The following is a 21,450-nucleotide window of genomic DNA, read 5'->3' on the forward strand; positions in this document are numbered from 1 at the left end:
TTGACTGAGTGATCCTCTTCAATCACCCCTCCATGCTCTCGGAAGGTTTGCAGCTGAGTCCCAGGTTCACTGTAGGGAAAGAAGCATGGCTGAATCTTGTGCCCGTGGTGCAGTGCAGCCAGGTCCCTGCCTCAGGCATCTCTCTGCACACAGCAGTGTCCCTTTGCCAAAAGGGCTGACTTCAGGGATCTGCTCCAGTCTCCAGAGTAAAGGCACCAAACACCATCGGGTGGATATCCCATGTGGTATTTAAGAGCTATCCTCTGCTTGTTGATGGCCCAGAGTGTTCTTGTTTTCCTCGCACAGTCTGTCCGCTGCAGTCCAAAGCTGTAGCCTTATAACCAGGCAGTGACTTCCTCTGAAGTTGCTTGTATTGACCTAAATAGGTTGGGGCGGGTGAGGACACACAGAGAACATGAAAAAGCTGTGCTGGTTGCCCAACAAAGAAGTGTCTGCTTTGTGGTGAGCACTTTTAACATATAAGCACTTTTAACATACTGTAAAGAACATGATTTTCATGTTTAAGTTCACACCAAAAGGCTTGCAAAGTAGCAAAGTAGGTAAAAATAAAATCTGCATTTAATTCGTAAACAAAATAGTTAAACCTTGACTTTTTGTAATTTGAACGCTACTTACTGAACGCATTTAGAAGTCCATGGGTGCTTTTCTTCTGTACATCCACCCATGATTAATGTATCTAATAGATCAAGAAAATTAACTTTAGCATGGAGCAATGTTAAAATCAGTTGTCCTGAGAAAAGCGGTGATTATCAGGGAGTGATGACAAGATGGACATGTTTCCCTCAAATCTTAAATGAAGCTGAGAATCAAAAAATGGCTGGTAGCTTTGCAATGCCATAAGAGAAATGGAGTACTCGAGTCATGTCACAGTGGATAATCAGTAGCACTCCATGAGTACCTGACCATAAATGGTTTTTTTTCCCCCACAAGCAAGTAGCACAATGTAGAGGAAGTGACTACACCTACTTTCTCTGGACAGGCTGTAGCCAGAAGTCCTGGGCTTAGCCTGAATTTCTCTCTCTTTAGCCCATTTTCACTAGCTCTAAGTTAGAATGACAGCATTCAGTCTTCTGTAAATTGCTTTGAAATGAAGAAAAGAGGCATACAAGAATTCATCTTTTCCATGGAGCTTGACACAAACAGCATGGCCTTGGTGCTGTATGTCAAAAGTAATTTTCAATCTGTTCATAGTTAAATTGCACAGTTTTGTTTCCATGAATCTTATATTAAATGAAAACTGTTGTGTAGTTCGGCTGTTTGCAAAAGAATGTCAGAGTGAGATTTGAAAGATGGTTGTGATATGTTTGACTTTCTACTAGGGCCAGGATAAAGGCACTCCTGTAAGAGCACCAAGGTGCCCCAGTTCAAGCAAGGAGGCTCTTCCACTGGGGCAGAGCAGTAGCACTGTCACACGTAGTGGAGCTCTATAATTTAGCCCAGCTGAGAGCTGCCCCACACGGCTCACTCTCATCTGCCCAGTGCTATTTAGCCTCTGCAGGCCTCTGGCTACGATGTTCAGGCTGCCTCACCCCCCATGTTTGCTGCACGGACATTGGCTCCAAGCAAGGTCCTCTGCTATCATACTAAATCACAGGAGAAGCTTATTAACAAATATTTCTGAATCACCTTCTGGCCTGCTTACTATCCATCAGTCCTAAGTCAGTGCCCGAGTATGCTGCGGCATTAAAACAAAATGGGTTGCAAACGCTGTACGACTCGGGTGCTAACCTCTGCCATTTCTTCCAAAACACGTGAAAAAGCACTTACACTGTGACAGCTTTTTCACTGTCCAGGCTACAAGGGGGTCCTCTTGTTCTGTTATTTCCCTGCCGTGATCTTCCCAGAAGTGGCGGAGCTTATTAACAAAGAATAACCCTCAAACTTCTCCACAGCCCTTTGCCATTTCTGAGTAATAATCTTGCCCCATCAGTGTTTACAGCTGTGGTTGAGATCCTTACCAAGAACATTATTAAGAATAAATTATAATATGTGGAAATATTACTGTGAAATATACTGATACTATTATACCAGATAAGAACACAAACCACTGCTTCAGAGCTGGCAAGAGCAGAAGCCCACGGATCATGTTAAGCAGACGTTGGGTCTAACAAACATACACAGGTACTGAAGTCTTAGCAGGGTGCAGAGCTGCAACAGGAAAGTGTGTTGTTCTGGGGTTTTTTGCTTAAAAGATGAGAGAGAGGGCCTAGGGGAGGGGAATGCATGAAAAAGAAAAGGATGAATTTTTTTTTTTGGCTACTCCACATGGGGTTTTCCTCTGTTTAAATGCTGAAGGACAGAAAGATTTTAAATTAAAATCTTAATAAATATAGCCCTGAGGCTACTAACATTATTACATCCAAGATGATTACAGCAACCAAGCCACAAAATACATATATATATTTATTTGAAGCATAATAAGCCTCAGTATTTAGTTAGAAGAAGGCTAGGCAGCTAACTGACTTCCAAATTAGTGAATTTTCCATTCCACTCTACCAAAAGTATAAACCAACATGGCACCTGGTTTGCAGAGTTTGTTTCATTTCTGCACAATTTTTATTACTTACATTTTAGATATACATATATATATTTCTGCATGAGAGCTGGGAGGAAGAAACTGAAGTTTGCAACAGGAGATATAGATAATTATTCAGCTTCATTATGAAAGAGGCATCTAGGTCCCCCAGACTGCTTGAGTGAGCCATGTTTTCCTTGAGACATTTGCCTTTTTCAGTCGATCCTAGTCTCAATATAAGATTCTGCACACTATGTGTTTGTGTAGAGCACTGGGTTTTTTTAATTATGGAAATTTTTAAATAAAGGATACAGGGAAAATATGGGATACAAAGAAAAGGATACAAGCTGATAAAGATGATTAAATCATAGAGCGACTGCAGAGTGGGTCATGAAGTGTTATAATCCCCAACTCCCCTCTGCTTTCTGCCTCAATGTGTTAATGCATCACACTTTAGTACAGTGACACTTTCAGCCCTAGGTGGAAATTCACACATGATGAAGAGGTGGAGGAGGATTTCCAGATGGTCAGACCTCAGGGAGTGCGAAAAGGTGGGGGGAGGAAGGGAGAAACTGCTGAAAGGAATCGGACTTTGGTCACATCAGTAATTTCCAGCTGAAAATGGAATATTAAAAAACCACCCAAACCCCAAAAAACAATCACTAAGGATCCCATACCGGGGCCAGGTGCATTCAGGTTTGGACATTATGTGTGATAAATCCTCACCAATACTGGTTGTGAAAGATCCCTAGGAAATATTGGTTTATTTATGTGCAACAGAAAGGTGTGAGCTTCATTTCTTTGGCCAAATTTTATCGTTGGTACTAAAGCACCCTGACACAGACCCAATTAGTTGTTTTATTCTCCACAGTTCCTCTTTACTAGAGGTTATTGTAAATTGGTACTTGCTCTGAATTGTGCACAAATTTTCACTCCATCAGATGCTGTACTTGGCTGCTGCATCCTTTGGGACCCTCTTCTGCAGGGCCACCTCTACAAGAACAGTGAAGGGCACTGAGAGAAAATGCAAGGCCTGCATTCAGTTGGTCCCAACACACCCCAAAACAGGCCCCACTTTCCCTTTGGGGGAGCATAAGGCAGCAGCTGCTACCACACAGCTGGACTTCTCTAAGATGACCTCATTTACTGTGGTCTTTCGGGGCGAATGGGAAGGTTGTCATGGACCAGAGTTCAAGGGGTCTGGTCCTTCAGGGTGAAAGGTGCTAGAGCTGCATAAAGAATTAGCAATAGATGGCATTTTGTACTACCACAGCTTTTTCCAGATGTCAGGGTAGAGAAAAATTAAGATAACCAGTTATTTAGGCATCACAGAACCCCTATATTTTGTGTATGTGTGTTTTAAAGATAATCTCTTCATAATGACAGAAAAGCTTAAGCACTAGGTACAATGGCTCAGACTGCATTTCTAAGGGCTCTTGCTTCATTCAGCTTCAGGTGATCCTCAGGTCACAGACATTTCCCCACCTCAAAATGTGCACTTGAGCTGCCAGTGGTGTGCAGTCACACAGGAAAAGTGCTTTTGTTTAATATCATCATTATGATTACATGCTATTTTTGTGCATTTCCTGGACAGCAACTAAGTAAATTGCCCACAGCCTGGTGAACTACTGGAAGAAATATCATGAGAAATAAAGCTGTTGCACAGATTTCACTTTGGGGAAACATTTGTTGGATGTCCACTCCCTGTTGCTCCCAGTGTCACTCCCACTCACACAAGTGCATGCAGGTCAGGACAAAGTTGAAGGAGACAGAAGACACTTATTCAGCTTCTGCTAGAGCAACTTGAAATTTGTGAAATGTGTGGTTTTAGCCGCTGCTGAATTCCTACCCCCATTAATTGACTTTCTATGTTAAAATCACTTGTGTCATAGCAAAATGCAAAGAAACCTTGAGCATCTGATGTGGTAGTGACTTCCATGATGATATATTTAAGATGCCCAGGTGCCTGTTGCTGGCTTTAGTGGCAAACCAAAGGCCTCTGAGCATTGTAAAGCCTGCAGCATCCATCTTGGACTAAGTCCCTTACAATGACTAGATGAACATCTCTGACTTTTTTCCCTAAGGACTCAGTGCAGCAGGTGTTTTCAGTCTGCCCACCTTCCAGATCAGGTGTCCAAAAATGCAGCAATAAATACAATTTTTTTTCCTTCTCTGTTTCTAAAAGAGCTCAAGATGGGTGGAGGATGTGGGTGTAGGCTATTTTTATTCATACCTTAATTTAGTCAATAGTCCAACAGTTCATGAAGAAGAGCTGGGCTCAGTCTTCTCTTCTGCCTGACAGGAATCCCAGGGATGATGAGAGGCAGCTCAGGTGTTCTCGGAAGGAGCAGGCCATGGGGTGGTGCTGGGACAGGAGCACTCCCCAAGCCTCCAGTTGAGTTAGTTCGTGACCAAAGGGAGCAGGAACCCACAACTCTGTAAACAGACAGTTCAGAGACCCACAAGCCCAGGCCTCCCTTCTTCTCACCCTGCTAGCCAAAACATTTGGAACTAGCCAATTCACATGTAGCCAGCTTTAAGAGGATGGAGGCAGTCCCCTCCCTGGCACCAAGCACACCCTGGTAAGCGCACTCTGCTGGGAGAAGAGACATACACATTCCCCGGGGCAGAAGGGAATTGAGCCATGTGAAATTCCCCATGTTCAGCACTAGCCTTTTGAGTGCCGAGCACAGTGTATACAAAACACTGCTGTGCTGCCAACCACCCTGCCTTTCCCTTGCATGAACGGACCCACGCTGTGTTCATGGAAAAAAGCCAAGAGAGAGCCTAAATTGTGAAGCCCAAGGGATCCTCAGCCCCCAAGCAAGGTAGATTTAAGAGGCTGTGTTGCCCATGGCTTGTTCAGGCAGAGGAGCTGCCTCTTGGTTTTGGTGGCTGCCATTCTGAGGTAGAGCACGATTCAGGAAACATCACTTCAAAAGGAAAAGATTTGCAGCAGCTGTCAAGAACTGGCATTGCAACACTCCCCAGTGATGCCCAATACCTTTTTTAAGTCTGCTTCCCCCAAACTAAAACATCACTGTCGTTGCCATGCTAGCAGAGGCAGCTCCCCCAGAGTCCAAACCCCTGCACAATAAATTCTGTACAGACCCAGGTCTGCCCACAAAACAGGCACTACAGGAGAGCAGAGAGATCATGAGGTAAATGTGTCAAGTGACTCTCTTCCCTCTTGAAGTGACAAACTTGCAGGATTAAGCCTGTAGTGAAATTAGTCCTGCTGGAACTTATTTTCTGTCTAGGTAGCAAGGCTGAGCTTGTTTAACAGTAATGGTCAAAGGACAATAAAAGAATACAGGGGTAAGTAATTTAGACAAGGCAAACCATTAACTGTCTGTATTAAGACTTGAAAGTAACCAAGTGGTTGGTAGCTGTCAAGGAGTACTTAGAGCAGAAGTGGAAGAACAATAAATTGGTAGAGTATTTGCCCATAACATGGGACTGCTGCTGTGAATGATTACAGGCATGCAACAAGGCAGGAGTAAACAGCTCCCCAGCCCCACAACTGGGATGCTTTGTTATTTAGCAGAGACCACCTAGTGCACATCAGAGAAAACTTCATTTTCTCACTATGGACTTCCAGCTTTTAGAGGTTATGCTCTGTTTTGGGCTTCCGACACAAATACATGCAAAAGGCCTTCTCAGCAGGAAGTGCCCAAATCCTTTAACTAGGAAGCCAAAATTAACAGAATTGCTAAGACACCTTTCCTGCCCTCACCCCCTGGTTATTTCCCAAAACAAGAGGAACCGCAAAGGAGCCTGTGATGACTGAAAGGGAGGCTCTGCCAGCAGCAGAGTTTCCTCTGTGCATGCGTCACTTGCTGCAGCCTGTCTGGGGTGATGGTGCTGTCAGCAGGAAGGGGTTACCAGGAGAGGTGGGGCTGCAGAGCTTTTCACCTTTCACTTCCCTAGCTTTTCTGCAGCTAGGAACAGGCTACAAGTCCATTCCAATTTCTGCATTTAGGATATGTGTTCATCAGCTTTTTAAATTTGAAGTCCTGGGAAAGGCTCTTTAGGAAAAGAGAAAGAAAACAAAGTAAAGCACACATCCATTTATCATACACTTGCATTTCAAAAACTCCAAACCTATTTAATACCTTTGACTTTACCTGATTTGTGTCTCATAGGGAAGACTGTTTCCCTGGAATTTATATCCCCATTTCTTTCCAAAAAAGAAGAACAAAAGATAAGTTTTAACTTGGTGTTGATGCAATATTCACCCCACCCAGAACCAACTTTGAAAGCTCATGTAAAAAACATGAAGAGTAATTTTTACTTAGCTCTTGTTATGAACAATTCAGAGATAAGAAACAAGGCAAGACACGTCTCAGCTGCAAGTGTGAACATGATCTCAACACTGCAACATTTTCCTTGCCTGGCTAGAGATGGGTTGGCAGCATGAGGTATATGAAGGTAGGTTACAGGTGACAAGAATGTAAAAGCCTGTTATTAAACTAGGTGTAAGCAGTCTTGGAACTTCATTAGGGCCAGGGAATTCAGCCCTGGACATTGCACCTGCTTGATTATTCACTATTAAACAAATGGCTGTAAACTTAGTTTCAAGTTGGAGAGGATTCAGACACAGCTCTTTCTGCTCTCTGACTGGGCAGCGGATGGAAAGCAGTTTATGTCATGGACAAACTCCATGTGCTCACTTCTTTCAGGAGAGAAGCAAAGTCTTCATCACAAGTTTTCACCAGGTGCAGAGTACAAGTCATTTGCTGTCCTCCAACTGCAACTATAGAAAAGGAGTGAACTGCAGTGTGTTAAAGGTACATTTGGGCACTGACCTATTTTTGTTCATCTGCCATGGGAGAGACATGTGGAAACATTGTGGTTTGATGGATTTGATTAAAAATATGCTAATGAATAAAGAAAATTAAGTGCATCCCTTGGGCTTCTGGCAAGCGGCCAAGACAGACACTGGGACCACCAACAGGGGATCCTTATGTTCCGGCTTTTGCAATCCTTCAGATTCCTACTGGAAAGGATGGCGACCCAGCAGAAATGGGGCTTAAAGTTGAGTGGTTTGCGTGTCCTGTCTCCACTTCTCTCCAAATGCCACAATATTTTAAAATTTATGCCCCAGGTGCTGGAATCAGCAAGCATAAGAACATCTTTGTTTTCATTGAAAAAAGTACTTCTGCCATCATTGTTGAAGAAAGAAAGCTTGCAAACACGAAGCAAGGGTACTCAAAATGCTTGGAAATAAAAAGATTGTGAAAGAGAACTCCAAGTTCATTTTCTAAAGCATCTCATTATTTCTAAACCAAATGCAGTTTTGGAGGTCTGACTTATGGTTTTTCAAGCTCCTGAGGCAAAGCTGCAAATGTGGCCTTTATTCCCACGCAGGAGAAGCTCTGCCTGCCCTCCTCCCTCCATACTGTTCAGGGAGGGAAAGGGGGAAAAAAGACAAAACAACTCAAGCAGGCACAGTGCTTCCCTCTGCTCCATGAGTGTTTAGTACACTACTGTCATCATTCAAGCAGACTTGACTCAAGGTACCACATTAGAAAGTTCTAACCTGACTGCAGAAGTAGGTGAATTACATATTCTGCTGCTGTTCTTCAGGTAGGAAGCAGCTTTCATTAGCAAAGTCTGAAGCATCCAGCTCTCCTAGTGCTCATAATCCTTCTGTGAGTAGTTAGTTGTTCTTCCCATAGCGTGATTCATTCTGTTGTCCTGCAGTCTTCAGAGCTGGAATGAGGCAGCCAACCAACCATAGCTGGGGATGCAAGGACTTGTCACACAGTGGCACAGCTCAGCACCTGAACCCAAGCAGACCTAGGAAACCCTCTGAACCCTTCAAGCATGCTATAGAGAAATGAAAGCAGAGACCTCTGAGTGAAAGAGGCTCTTCCACACTAATGACCAGGGCACAAACTAGAAAATTAAAGCCAAACACCTAGTCCATCCTGCAGGCATTTTTCCAGCAACCTAATAGGTTTGGGTTTTCTTAGCACCAACTTCCAAGCAAGAAACAGTTTTAATATCTGATTTCTGAAGCCTGTCATTCTGGGAAAAGAGTCTTCTGTCAGGGAGGTCTGTGCCAGACCACAACCATCTCTCTCTGGTTTTCAGCAGCCTTTTTAAAACTGAAGAGCCAAATTTCTAGGAGTAAAACTGCAGGGTATCTTGGGCAATGTTACCATGATGGTTTTCATTTAGAAGCAAGGAAGAATTTGGCTATTTTTTCAGATAATTGCTCCTTCCCACAGTCCACAGTTGTTTTCCTTGTTTACAAGTATAGAATTGTAATGCCATCATTTTGTGGGGAGAGTAATCATGTTACAGAGCACTCTTACAGACCACAGGTTGAAACACTCATCCAAACAGCAGGTTCAGTTTGTTGTATATGTTTTCCTTTCTAGAATAAAAACACATCACTATTAAACCGTAGGGAGTAACTTTCCTTGTCTCTCAATGCTACGTGTGCACAAGTTTGTCCTTGAATTCTGGTATTTGGCCTATGAAGCTAACATGCATAAAGCCTCCAATACCCCAAACACCATCTTTAAAAACAAACTCCATAAACTCTGATTATATCAAAAACATGATTCTGCCTCAAAGCCAAGAAACAAAGCTCATTGAAGGGAACTTACTGTAAACTCTGAAGATTAATCAACTCTATCAGGAAGGCAAGTGATCCCCATCTCACCTCAACTTTTTAGTTCCCACCCCCTTTGGAGTTACAATGCTTATAAGGGGCCATTTGCTGCTATATCCCTAGTAGATCCTATTCCCATGACAGACAGTGAGTATTTTGGGGGAGAAAAGACTATGGCCCAGGAAAAAAAATAAATAGGATATTCTCTGCCCCACCCCCATATTAAGGCTTTATATTTCAAAGAAAGCCCAGCATCTTCAGTCACCCATAGAAACAAAACATTTAGTGAAGTACTGCACAGTCTCAGGGAACAATAAGTATTCTTTCAGGCATGCAAATCAGTGTGCAGCAAGCAGAACAAACTTACACTTGCAAGGCAAACTGGTTTAATGCCAGAGAAAACGTAAATCCACCATCCTCATGAGAAATTGGGTGTTTTGCTGCACGGAAGAATGTTTAGGCAAGATTTAACATTAGCATTTGCATGCAAAAGGAAAATTTAATTTTAAAACAAAGTCTCATACCGCATGAGAGAATAATACAGCCAAGCAACAAAACCAGAAGAATCTAGCTAGTGTGGATTTCTGCATGTAATTCAGGTGGCAGATAAATAGCAGTAACTTGTCTGCTCGTCTGAGCATGCTAAACAGCCAGCCCCTCTCCACAGCAGAGCTTCTAACTCCTAAATCCACAAGATGGAGCCAGCAGTTCTCAGGAAGAGGTGCCTATACCATCCCAGGAATTGTCAGCACTTACAGAACCATGCTAAAATGTTCTGGTTGGGGCAGAATACAGGCAAACACAAAGGCAGGAGGCCAAGCTATGTACAAGTCATCATCCTCCTGTTTCATTCTGCTGCAACCAAAGGCAAGCCTGTTCCTCACAAGCATCTGCAGACTATCTGAAGAAAAAGTGCTAATCTGGGCCTTAGGTATAGCAGTGTAACACAACCGTGCTCAGAACCCTCTCCTGCCTCCTACACGACACTTTCCATGCTACCCTTTCTCTGCCACAGAGTATTTTAAAGTTACTCCACTGGGAAGGAGAGCAACATAAACCACCGTGGCAATCAGAAACACAGGGGCAAACACCAGGCAAGCACCATGTAAACAAGATTATGTAAATTGCTGTAGTCCTTGGCCAGAAGTCATCAGCTAGAGAATGTTCCACTTCCAACTTGTACAGCAGTGGTGGCAGAAACTGCCTGAAAGTTTGCTTTGAATCCCATTGTTCTGCCACTCCAAATTAAGTAGCATTAGAGAGCAGTGAGTCTGTCCTGAGCCATTCTGCCTCAGAAGCATCTCAGCTTCTCTCCTGCAGTTAATTCACCACAGACCTACATAGAGAATGGAGTCTGGCACACTCAAATGACTAAGGACTACTTTTTCCACACCATGTTGCTTATTCTGTTACTCAAAGGTACAAGATTGCCTGAAGAAAAGACAAAGCAACTCTGTCATTCATATAGTTGATACAGGCTGTCTGATCCAATTAATTTCTGGAAAATTAACTGTGAATGAATCAAACTATGTCAATTCAGTCCTGAAAAACATGCACATCATTTTCAGAAAGCCAATGATGAGTATCTCAGTCACCTCTTCCTCCCCTCCCATAGTCTGCAATATAATCTTGTTATATATTTGATAGAAAGGTTAGTTACTGACACTGAAAATCAGTGGCTGGCTCATTCAAGAATGTGGAGATTAGGTATGCTTTTAGAATGCTGTAAAAATCAATAACAAACAAATATGAAGCTCATTTTTTCTTTTTATTATCAATAGTAATACAAATCAGTTGTATTAGCATGATAATGAAAAGTGACCAGTTTTACAGACATTAAAAATGTTTGTGCAAGTTAGAGACAAAGCTCTGAAGCTATGTAAGGAAAAAAATAAGAATTTACATAGTATAGTACAGCATACATAGTTTAGAGGCAGTTTCATTAAGTCTTGCAATCACAATCACTTCCTCTACACTAAACTTCTCACTTGGTGTTAGAGATAACACCTTCCCCTCCCAAGAGGAACACCTGCCATTTCCATGAAGTGTGGAGATTACGGTGAAAATCATAGCTTTTTTATTTGTTCCTCTTCCCTCCTTCTCCCAACTATGAAGTCAACAGGAGGTGAACACTGCAACATATGCTTCTAGCAATTAAGGAAAGCTTCTGTCTACATAAGCTCTGAGCTGAACTGATAACAGTATCCTCTTTTTGAGCAAGAATTGATAGACCTGTCAGGCCTAAGAACTGGGTTAATGCTTTGAAAAGCTTTTAAAAAAGATCTGGGTAAGCATTTAGTTAGATGCATATCCCCCCTACATACCTCTTACTGCATTCCAGATTGCAGTTTTGTACCTTGGACCTGTAGTATTCTTAAGCATTATACTTAAGCCAGATAGGACTCAACTGGAACTTCAGATGGTTATCAACATCTTATTGAAGTTTAATGCCCACTAAATATATGCATACATCTTTCTCCCAATCAAGCCAAGTGTTCCCCTAGAAACTGCAGTAGAGGTGTGTCAGTCTGTAAAAGAACACATATGGCACAAGTAATTGAAAACACACTTCTTGCTGCATCTCTACTCCCACCTGGAGAGACGCTCCTCTGCAAGAGTCAAGTCTCCCTTTGCAGTCCCAGAGTCCTTTTTTTCATATAATGACTTAGACCTTTTTATAACAGGGGCTTGTTTGCTCTGCTCAAACCAGAAGGAAAACTGGAGCACTTGACACTAAGCCACATATGGAAGATTGCACGTAGCAGAAAACAGTTCCCTGACTTCATGTTAAGCTGTTGCGCAAGAATAATACTTGAATGCTTAAGTGCAAGTGCATAGTCAAGTCTTGCATGATCTCCAGCTGCAAATATCCAGTTACTTGCCTACAGACATGCTCCAGAATGATTTAAGAGCACATTATACCAACAAAGAGAAGCCATAGATTTCAATTACCCAACGTGCACAGGCTGATACAATATGTCAGCTTCAATCCAGCCATCAGTCTCCTCAGCTACACAGCAGGGCCAGCAGGAAGCCACACACCCCCTGCTGCCAAAGTGATCCCTTATTTGATGTACCTGATCCCCAGTTACTCAAAGCTCCATTCACACTCACAGGATGCTGTGCCATGTTATAGTCACTCCACTCAACCCACCTCATGGTGATATCCATTGATGTCCAGTGAAGCACACCTGGAATCCATTCAAGAACCCCCAAATCATATTGCCCCTATTCAGAAGGTTACATTCAGGCACTTCTACCATGAGGTGGAGACAACAGGATTTCAGTTCCAGGGGACCAGTTTTATTGCCTTTCTGGTACAAGTCAGAAAGCTTGCTGTGCACTGTTCCAAAGTAGCTGCTTTGTTTATTGTGTTTTCAGCTGAAACTGGCAAGTTAAACTGAGTTTGTCGCAAGTACAGAAAGAGGAAAACTGAAAAGCTGCTTTATTTAGTCTCCAGGCCTAGTCCTTCTGAAGCATGTGACAAGAACAGAACACCAAGAGATGCAGCATCAAGCCATGAAACAGCAAGCACCTCCTTCCAGGTAAGTCTACCTCAGTGGCATAGCTTTATCAGTTGGAGAAAAAAAATAACCTGAGTGGAAACAGCACATGGACTCTAAGAACACCAGTGAGAGAGTCGCTGTTCTGAGAAGAAATAATTCTGTCCTATCAAATACTGTCAGATACTTTAAGACTATAGAGATCAAAGGTCAAGGCATGCAAGTCTCTTGAGCCAACATAACTGAGTTACTCATTGTGAGCTTTGCTGAACTCATTCATACAGCAAGGACAGTTTATTCAATTGTGTTATACACATTTTACAACCCACCTTGGAGGGGCTTGACCTAGATAAGCTTGTAATGCAAACTCAAGTGTTGTTTATCCTTTCGGTTAATTAAAGACTTAACTTTTAAGTCTCTACTAAAACCAAACTGAGTTGCCTTCCTCCAGAAGAGGACATTCATTTGCTGTATGCACATTATAGTCAGAAATGGACTTTTATCCATGGAAGTTCAAGAGGAAAATTTGTTAGATGTATTACAGCTTCCAGTGTCCTATTAGGTGCTTGGGCTTTAGACACAGGTGACACAGCTCAAGTGAGAGGTTTTTGTAAGCCAGCAGGCTTCCAGCTTCTACTTCAAAAGACTATTGGGCATTCCAAAGCCAACTTCACAATTAATTGTTCACAATTAATACTGTTCACAGAGAAGCATTTCCAGACCTGGTTAACCTTTCTTTCTGCCCATACAAGATAAGAGTATCAAAGAAGGAATTTAATTTTACAAGAATGAAGATTACAGCACCTTTTATTTAGTACAGTTTCCCCAATCCAGTGAGTTGCCTGACAAGATGAACTAGTTATGGAAGACAATGAGTTTGTGATAAGTCCCTGTGAAACCTCAGGTCAACAGAGGTTCTGATATAGATCATGCCTTACTTTTTTCAACGCTCAGAGATGGAATGCACAAAAGCAATCTAGTACACGTGCAAAAATATTTTTCAACTTCAAATTACAACACTAAGTACTGAACAGTATTCACTACTCCATCTCAGGAAGAAACACCATTAGTAAATTTAGTGCTGCAGTGAGCTTCATTGAACAACCATTTAAATTACTTTCACCAAGCAACTGTGTTTTAAGCATCCAGTTACCAGCAAGATACAGCTACTCTCCAAGTTTGTCTACTCCGTGGAGGCAGAAGATAGCCATAACTCATTGAGAAACTCCACAACCAGAAGAGAGTTCTTTTCCACAGTGACAGAAGTGATTTTTGGCAACTGCACTTCATTTAAACTGCATCAGAAAGTTCATTTCATTCAGATGACAACAGGACCTGCTATGTATTGACTTTTCCACTTCTAGACTGTTTTTGTTGAGCAGACATGACCACCACTGCATAACTGACAGCAAAACTCACCATGTGCTAGGTTGCTGTGCATCAGGAACAGTGAGTAATAGATGTGGCAACTGCTTAACTTCATTTGCTTTTTGACACCATACAGCTAACTCGCCAGCTAATCATTGAGAGGTAACATATATGCCTCACCTATTCCAGGTCATGATTTTGTGACGGGACCCACCCTTATTCAGCATTTTCATCTTCAGCAAGACAGGAGACAGATGCAGATGTTCTCACGTTCCAACATTATCATCACAAGTGTTCCAATATAAACATAACTGATTAAATCAACACCTATTTCCACTATTCCAGTACAAGGGAAGGGAAGGATGATAGATGTAGAGTGTAATTGAGTCAAGACAATACATGGAAGAAACCCAGGAGAGCATTTCAGGGAGATGGTGATAATACTATTCCTTTTGAAGAAAGGCTTACAGTCATTTTCTCACCCCATATCACTAATTTAAGGATGAGAAGACAGACCCCAGCAGGGAATGCATTTAGCCTGTATTTAAATATCAATTTTTGCATTTCCTAAATAAGTTTGAATTGAGTCCATAGGCTTGATTCATGAATGCTGTATTGACTAAAAAGAACACAGAAGAAAGTTTGTTTTGAGTTGATTCTCAACTGTCAGTTGCTATTTCTTACATGGAGTGTGGGGAGGAAGTCAGCAGATTTCAGTGTAAGAAATATCAGTGACAACTAAGATGTAGACTCAAACCCTATACAAGGTATCATCTAGCCTTTCTGCAGTTTGCACCATCAAGGAGGGCAGCAACAGCAGGAAAAAGTGTTTGAACCTGAACAGCTGTGCTGGTTAAGGCCAATAGAGGTTCAAGAGAAACATTAGAAGGAAGTTAATACAAAAGTACATTGTGTAACCAAGCAGAAGGATTGTAGTTCTGAAACCATTTCTAGTTTTGAAAGTTGGAAGATGGAGCCCATTTCAGTTTAAGGAGGCAAAGGTTTTGCTGGATACTGGAAATGGTTGCAAAGTTGTTTTCACATTTTGAAGGTGTGATATGCAAAGCAAAAGATAAGGGAGTCAATACAGACTTCCTTTCATGAATCCAGCCCTATATCCTTAGTGGTATTTTATCCGTGCCAGCTGTAGATAGATATTTACAGTTCCAAAGCATCACAGTAAGCAACATCTTTCTTTAAAGCTTTTCTTGTTCTTGCCACTTTTCTTGCCATTCTTGTCTTTGTTTTCTGACATTTTCTTTGCTCTTATTTCTCTCATTAAATCAAAGAATACCTAGGAGGGAAAAACAGAGAAAGATTAAACAACATCAGCCTTCAGAAAGCAGATAAAAATGACTGTATTCATCAGCAAATAAAGATGTAGAACCACACTGTACTCAACACAGCAGAAGTAAGTCTAGACTAAGATTCCTGTGACAAATTCAACATCAGAATTATGTAGTGTGCCAAGCAGTGACAAAAAGCTGCACAATCTTACCTGGTTATCAAAAAATTCAATAGCCCAGTTTTAAGGGATTTTTTAAGTACCATTCTTGCACAAAAGCAGCATTCAGAGCTCATGAGAACATTTGTCTGTGCCCAGCAAGCATTTCCAGTGCTGTTAACTTTGAAAATCAGTTAGTCCAGTCTTTTCTATGCAGTTACTATTCTGTTTGGTCTATAATTACAAAGGTGCAGCATTCAAGTGACAGGGCACAAAAAATTCTCAAAATTATGTTCTAAGAAAAATTCAGAGAAAGTCATGCTTCCTTTCATGTCTCTCTAATTTTTTCATCTAAAACTTAGGCAATTTCACCCCTGTATTCCTGATGCCTAGGTACATACCACTTAAGATGCAAGAGCTGTTTTGCTGTACAGTCACTGGGTATTTACTTTTAGGATTATTTTAAAATATTTTTATTATTTAAAATTATTTTTATGATTACAGAATAAGAGTTTAGCATCACTCTGTAGAACTAAAGTGTGTTTTTTTTCCAAACAGAGACTTCTCAAACCTTTGATACTTGGAAACAAGACCATGCTACTGGTCAAAAGTAGCTTTGTTTGTAATTCAAAACCCACTTAGAGTTTTTTTTTATTCTGCCACAGTACTAACACACAATCACCACAAAGAGAAATATCTTGTTGTTCAATGCACCTAACAGTGCTTACACAGAGGATAACCAGTATGCCACATGAGCTATCCAGTGAAGACCTGTAACAGCAAATCTAGATCACCATGCTAGTACACTCCAGACACACAGCTGCACTGCTGTTAATCCCAACTGATCAGAAAACTAGTCTAAATATAAAACTGGCTAGCCATTCATTAGTAATATGAGATGCTTATAGGAAAAAGCAAGTCTAAATATCCATGTTTCACTACACCACCCAGTTTGTGCAACTGACAGTGACTTCACCAAAATGAAATTATGCCACAATCTTTAAATCAAGACATCTCAATTCAGGAGTTTCATATACTGTAGTTTTAATGAGAGAAGGAGTAACTTCTGCACCAACAGCATTTCCACTAGTGAACTAATATAGAAGAACAGGAAGCTGTCCAGAAGAGTACAGCTAGCTGCAAGTGATCTTTATCCAAAGAGAAAATTGCTTACAAGTTGTAATCTTTAAACAGATGCATATTAATAAGACACATTTGGAACCCTTAGTGTGCAAACAGTAATTTCATATCATCTTCCATGAATTGGTGAAGTAAAAAGGCACCATTTTCTTCAAGAATTCCTCACTACAAACAAAATAAAGGGGATGACTGAAGTTGATTTGTCCTCTATATAGGACAAACACTCCATAGTCATAATTAATTTCTCTTCTAGAATATCCCACCACCACTGTTTATGAGATAAACCAGCAGCAGAATAACAAGAAAATAACTGTCCTACATCACAAGGACAAGTAAAAACAGGAGAGGACACAACAAAAAATTCTTCTCACAGATGAAAGCAGTCTTGGCAGAAAACAAGAATAAAATTTTTAAGATTAACCACACTATGTGTAGCTTTATAGGGAAGGGGGAACAATTTCTAGCTGTCCATAGCTTGTTATTTATTGGTGTTATTAGAAGGACACACTTTACAAACAAAATAACATACTTACAGAATCCTTAGAACCATTTACCCAAAGTATTATTTTAAAACTATTGGTTCAGGTACAGTTAAAACAAGACAATAGCATGAACTTGTTCCAGATCTCAGGTTCCCTTAAGCTAGGTATGTGCTTAAGTTCTTTTTTTTGTTTGTTTGTTTTTTTTTAATAAACTAGGCTTTCAGAAACCAAACTGTAGACTTGCTTTTGTCCCAGCAAGAGTCAGCTACTAAACAAGTAGCGATGATCTAATTGAGCAGATGTCATTTCTCTTACCTTATCTACATTTGCTCTAGTTTTGGCAGAGGTTTCTACATACTGCACCCCCCATTCTTCTGCCTTACTTCGAGCCTCTTCTACAGGCACTTGTCTGCGCTCCTCCAAGTCAGATTTGTTTCCCACTACCAGTAAAGGGATTTTATCCTCTTCAGCCTTCACACGCAGGATCTGTTCCCTAATACATGAGGTATTCAAATAAAAATATCTGTGTTAGTAGCAGCAACAAAACTCCCACACTTATGTGGAGTGGATCAAGTGGTCTACACATTATTAGTGCTTACAACTGGACTTTTCCCGGCCGTTGGACACACACTTTATTCCAAGATTAGTAATGCTATAGGCTTTACAATTACACTATTGAAAGCCTCACATTTTAAAATTATTCCAAGATTAGTAATGCTATAGGCTTTACAATTACACTATTGAAAGCCTCACACTTGCAGGAAGGCAGTTTTACCATTTAGTTAGTGAGTAATCAGGTTCTAGGAAAGAAGAGTATGGCAGAAGAGCAACTGGCAGCAGGAGTTCACATCTGAATGAGGAAAAAGAGTACAAGTGCCATGTTTGCCAAGTTCCACCTTGGCATTCAGTCACCATCTTTAATTCACAGTCTGCATCACATCTCTATATAGGTCTGGGCAACATCAAGTCTTTGCCAAGGCAGTAGGTCGCAAACAGGCCTGGCAGAGATCATTCCTAATGGCTACCTAAACTTTACCCAAAGGAGAGAGTTACTACACAATTCTGAACTAAAATGCTTGCAGCCTTTCTCCTTCACAGACTCCAGGAAGATATTCAAACTGCCAGCATTAACCTGTCAAGCTAAGAGGATGTACCAGTGTCTAGGAAAGGAGATGGAGTGATGTTGCATACTAGTCTCAGTCTGTACTGGGTAAAACACAATCTGAAACCAGACTGACACATCCTGCTGTCCATCTAGGATGCTGGAAGAACTCTACCACTCTAAACTATTTTTAAATAGCTATAAAGACGTAAACAAGGCATGAGCACAGTGCTACGCCCTCTCATCTCCCCAAAGAGAGATGCCTGCATTTTCCATCTACAAAATAACAATGTATGGAGAGTACATGAGACTCTAAAATAGCATTAACACTGAAGCAGACAATCTGCTGTTGCATTTAACTGTATCTTCACACATTTTCAGATTAAAGAGGCACTGAAAGCAAACACTGAATACATAGCATCAGCAGGAGAGCTAGGGTTTAAAGACAAACCTATCATTTGTTCAGTATGCAACTTTCCCATAGCATTAGAATTCTGGAACCTTTTGCTCGGCAGCAAATAATACCACTCTGCAGTTTGGCCTGGGATGCTGGTTACTTGTACTACCCATTCCACACTCCTTCCGGGACCAAGGAGCTGGTTCTTGCATGTCAGCCTAAATATTCCATTTAACTAATTTCACTATTTGTTTTACTTCTGAACCATTGAAAAGTAGGAGATTCTGCATTACAAAACTCTTATGCCCTTCTTGCCCATCTTCAGGGCTAGCATTACTTTTTCATTGTTTTGCTGTGCTGGAATCTTGAACCAACACACCGTTAACTGAGTTACAAAAGTCTGACAAAAAAAAAACAAAACTGCCAAGATAAATACTCCTACTCTCTTTCATTCAAAGCCTTAAACTTTGGGTTTAACATTATATTTCACTTAGGCACATAAGCCAAAACCAAGTGCTTCTGCTTGTCTCATTTTCTTTGTGTTCTTTGAGTGCTACCTGACCTTTTCTTCCATCTTACATTAGGAAGAGTCCTAGTACTCAGTTTCACAGTCCTGTAACAGTTAAACTGTTGGCTCCTTTCAGAGCTGCAGTTAGAGCAAACTGAGCTCTGCTTGTGTGTCCCATGACTGTCAGCCTTCTGAAGCAGAACAAAGTCATAGAAGTATTATGTGAAGAAGGACCAGTATTTTTATACCTCATGAAAGATTTTGTGGTCCTCCACTCTTGTTGAAAGAGTATTATGATATGTTAAGTTCGGGAGTGCAAGGAGGGTTTGCCTTAGCTTTAAGGAAAACCTAGAAATAAGTGCCCTCAGCTACAGCACTTCCATTACAGTTAGTATCTGTTAAACTTGTACCACTGAAGCAAAGGGAACGTAAGGCAGACTGATTAAGAGCTTTTATTCTGACAAGCATAAGGCACTCTTAAACTTTCCCTATGCTTTGGGAAGTTTTCCTTAAAGTTATACAGCTGTTCCAGGCGATCTCCAGTTTACCTTCTACTGAGGCAACAGGTATTATCAAAAAGAGTTAGAACACTTGCCCTGAAGAATGTGGCTACATGGATTCTAAAGCCAGAGTAGTGGTTTAAATCCTTTTCTATCTACCCCCCAAATGACACAAGCAGTTTCTGTGGTCAATCTGGTGCCAATTTTTAGATCAGAACTGCTAATCCCAAGAAGAAAAATTGAAGTGCTTACTAGTACCCTGTGTCTTTCTAGGAATACATCTGCCTACAATAGCAATGCTTGGCTGCCAACCCTTGTTTGGCATCAATCCATACCTGAGAGTGGAAGCTAATCCTTCCCTTCCTTAGAGCACCTGCTTCTAGCAGTAAGCAATACTGTGTCTGAAACCGGGCCAAAAGACAGATTTAATTCCAGAAGTACTGTTCTAAGATAATTAAACTTCACATCCATGAAGACTGAAAATTGGCTGGAATATGCCTGTTTTAAGAGTCCAAGAATCTGTTACTTGCCTGAAGTTGCTGCTGGCATGGTGTACTCATAAGTTGCAGGCACAAAGATGACTAAAGCCAGAGGCTGAATACTGCGGTTTAGGTTATCAGTTACTGAGAGAAAAATGGTCAGGTGTCACTCTTATTGATTAAATGGTAATAGACAAAGAATAAAGAGGTGTAGCTTTTAGGCAGAGTTGTCAGAGCTGCACAGGAACTGGATAACTTCCCCTGGCTAGGAGAGAAACTACTCACCGAAACTCTGCTGTTGCTGTGAAGGATTCATGCTCTGTTATTGAAAAGACAAGAAGAAACCCTTCTCCACTGCGGAAATAGTTATCTCTGATAGCTGCATAATCCTCCTGTCCTGCTGTGTCCAGAATGTCTATCTGAACTTCTTCACCGTCCAGAACTACTTTCTTTCTGTAGCTGTCAGCCTTGGTAGGTTCATAGTCTTCTACAAACTGACAAGAAAGGGATCAGTGTTTAGAATTACTGTCAAACAGTCTCACTATTTGTCCATCTTCCTTCTTTCACTTCAGTGACATTTAAATTCCCCAAAACCTTCTCATAATTCAGTCAGCCACTAAGTTCCACCACTTTTTTTTAGTGTTACTATTAAAAGCAAATTATTTAAGCCCTTAATACATCAAAGAGCCAATTTGCCTAGTCAAGTTTTGCTACACAAAATACTGTCAGCAACTTCAGTACAATATACGAACAGAGTTGCAGTATAAGTTACCAGCAATGTGTTGCCATTATCTAGATCTCCCACTTTAAGAAAATGCATTTGAATATACTTCAGGAACAGGTATCTGAACTTTTAACAGGTGTGGATGAAAGCATCCAGCTGCTGAACACGAAGGCCTGTTTCATAATTACACAGACACATACTTTAGTCCATTCAGTATTGATCAGATCCACAAAGCCACTGCCAGTTCAACAGCACACATCCAGTGGAGAAATAAAGAGGTAAAGAGCTTCTCAGCCTCATAACACAACAATTAAGCCCAATTAAGCTGGCTGGCTTTCATTAATGACTACAACAGCTGTTCAGATACACTACTATAGTATGTGTGGACAACCTATAGATAAATACTAACTTTTGAACTACAGGATGTATTCCTTCACATACTAGTGTGGGCTGCTTAATCTAACTGCCTGTATACCAGTATGGAAGAATTCATGCTATGAACACGCTTACTTCATCACCGGGCTCAGAATGAGCTAGCATGTTTACTTCTCACTTCAGCCTTAACTGACCTAAATTACAAAATTAAAGTTCAACTCCAAGTAGTAACAGCTTCTATACACAAGCACCCATACATTATGCATG

The 21,450-nt window shown here is 41.1% G+C and overlaps 1 protein-coding gene across 3 annotated transcripts in view; it reads right to left on the reverse strand.

The window, feature by feature from the left end:
• Positions 1-10,910: 10,910 nt before the first annotated feature.
• The window catches only part of RALB (RAS like proto-oncogene B), a 47,721-nt gene continuing 37,181 nt past the window's right edge, over positions 10,911-21,450 (reverse strand). For all 3 annotated transcript variants that reach the window (XM_021526133.3, XM_021526132.2, XM_021526134.3), the window contains exons 3-5: positions 20,370-20,578; positions 17,414-17,591; positions 10,911-15,326 (exon numbers count right to left, since the gene is read on the reverse strand). In XM_021526133.3, coding sequence (XP_021381808.1) covers positions 15,207-15,326; positions 17,414-17,591; positions 20,370-20,578 — 507 coding nt within the window. In that variant the 3' untranslated portion in view covers positions 10,911-15,206. The remainder of the gene's footprint in view (positions 15,327-17,413; positions 17,592-20,369; positions 20,579-21,450) is intronic.

The sequence above is a fragment of the Lonchura striata genome, chromosome 8 (genome assembly GCF_046129695.1).
Source record: "Lonchura striata isolate bLonStr1 chromosome 8, bLonStr1.mat, whole genome shotgun sequence".
Taxonomy (NCBI): domain Eukaryota; kingdom Metazoa; phylum Chordata; class Aves; order Passeriformes; family Estrildidae; genus Lonchura; species Lonchura striata.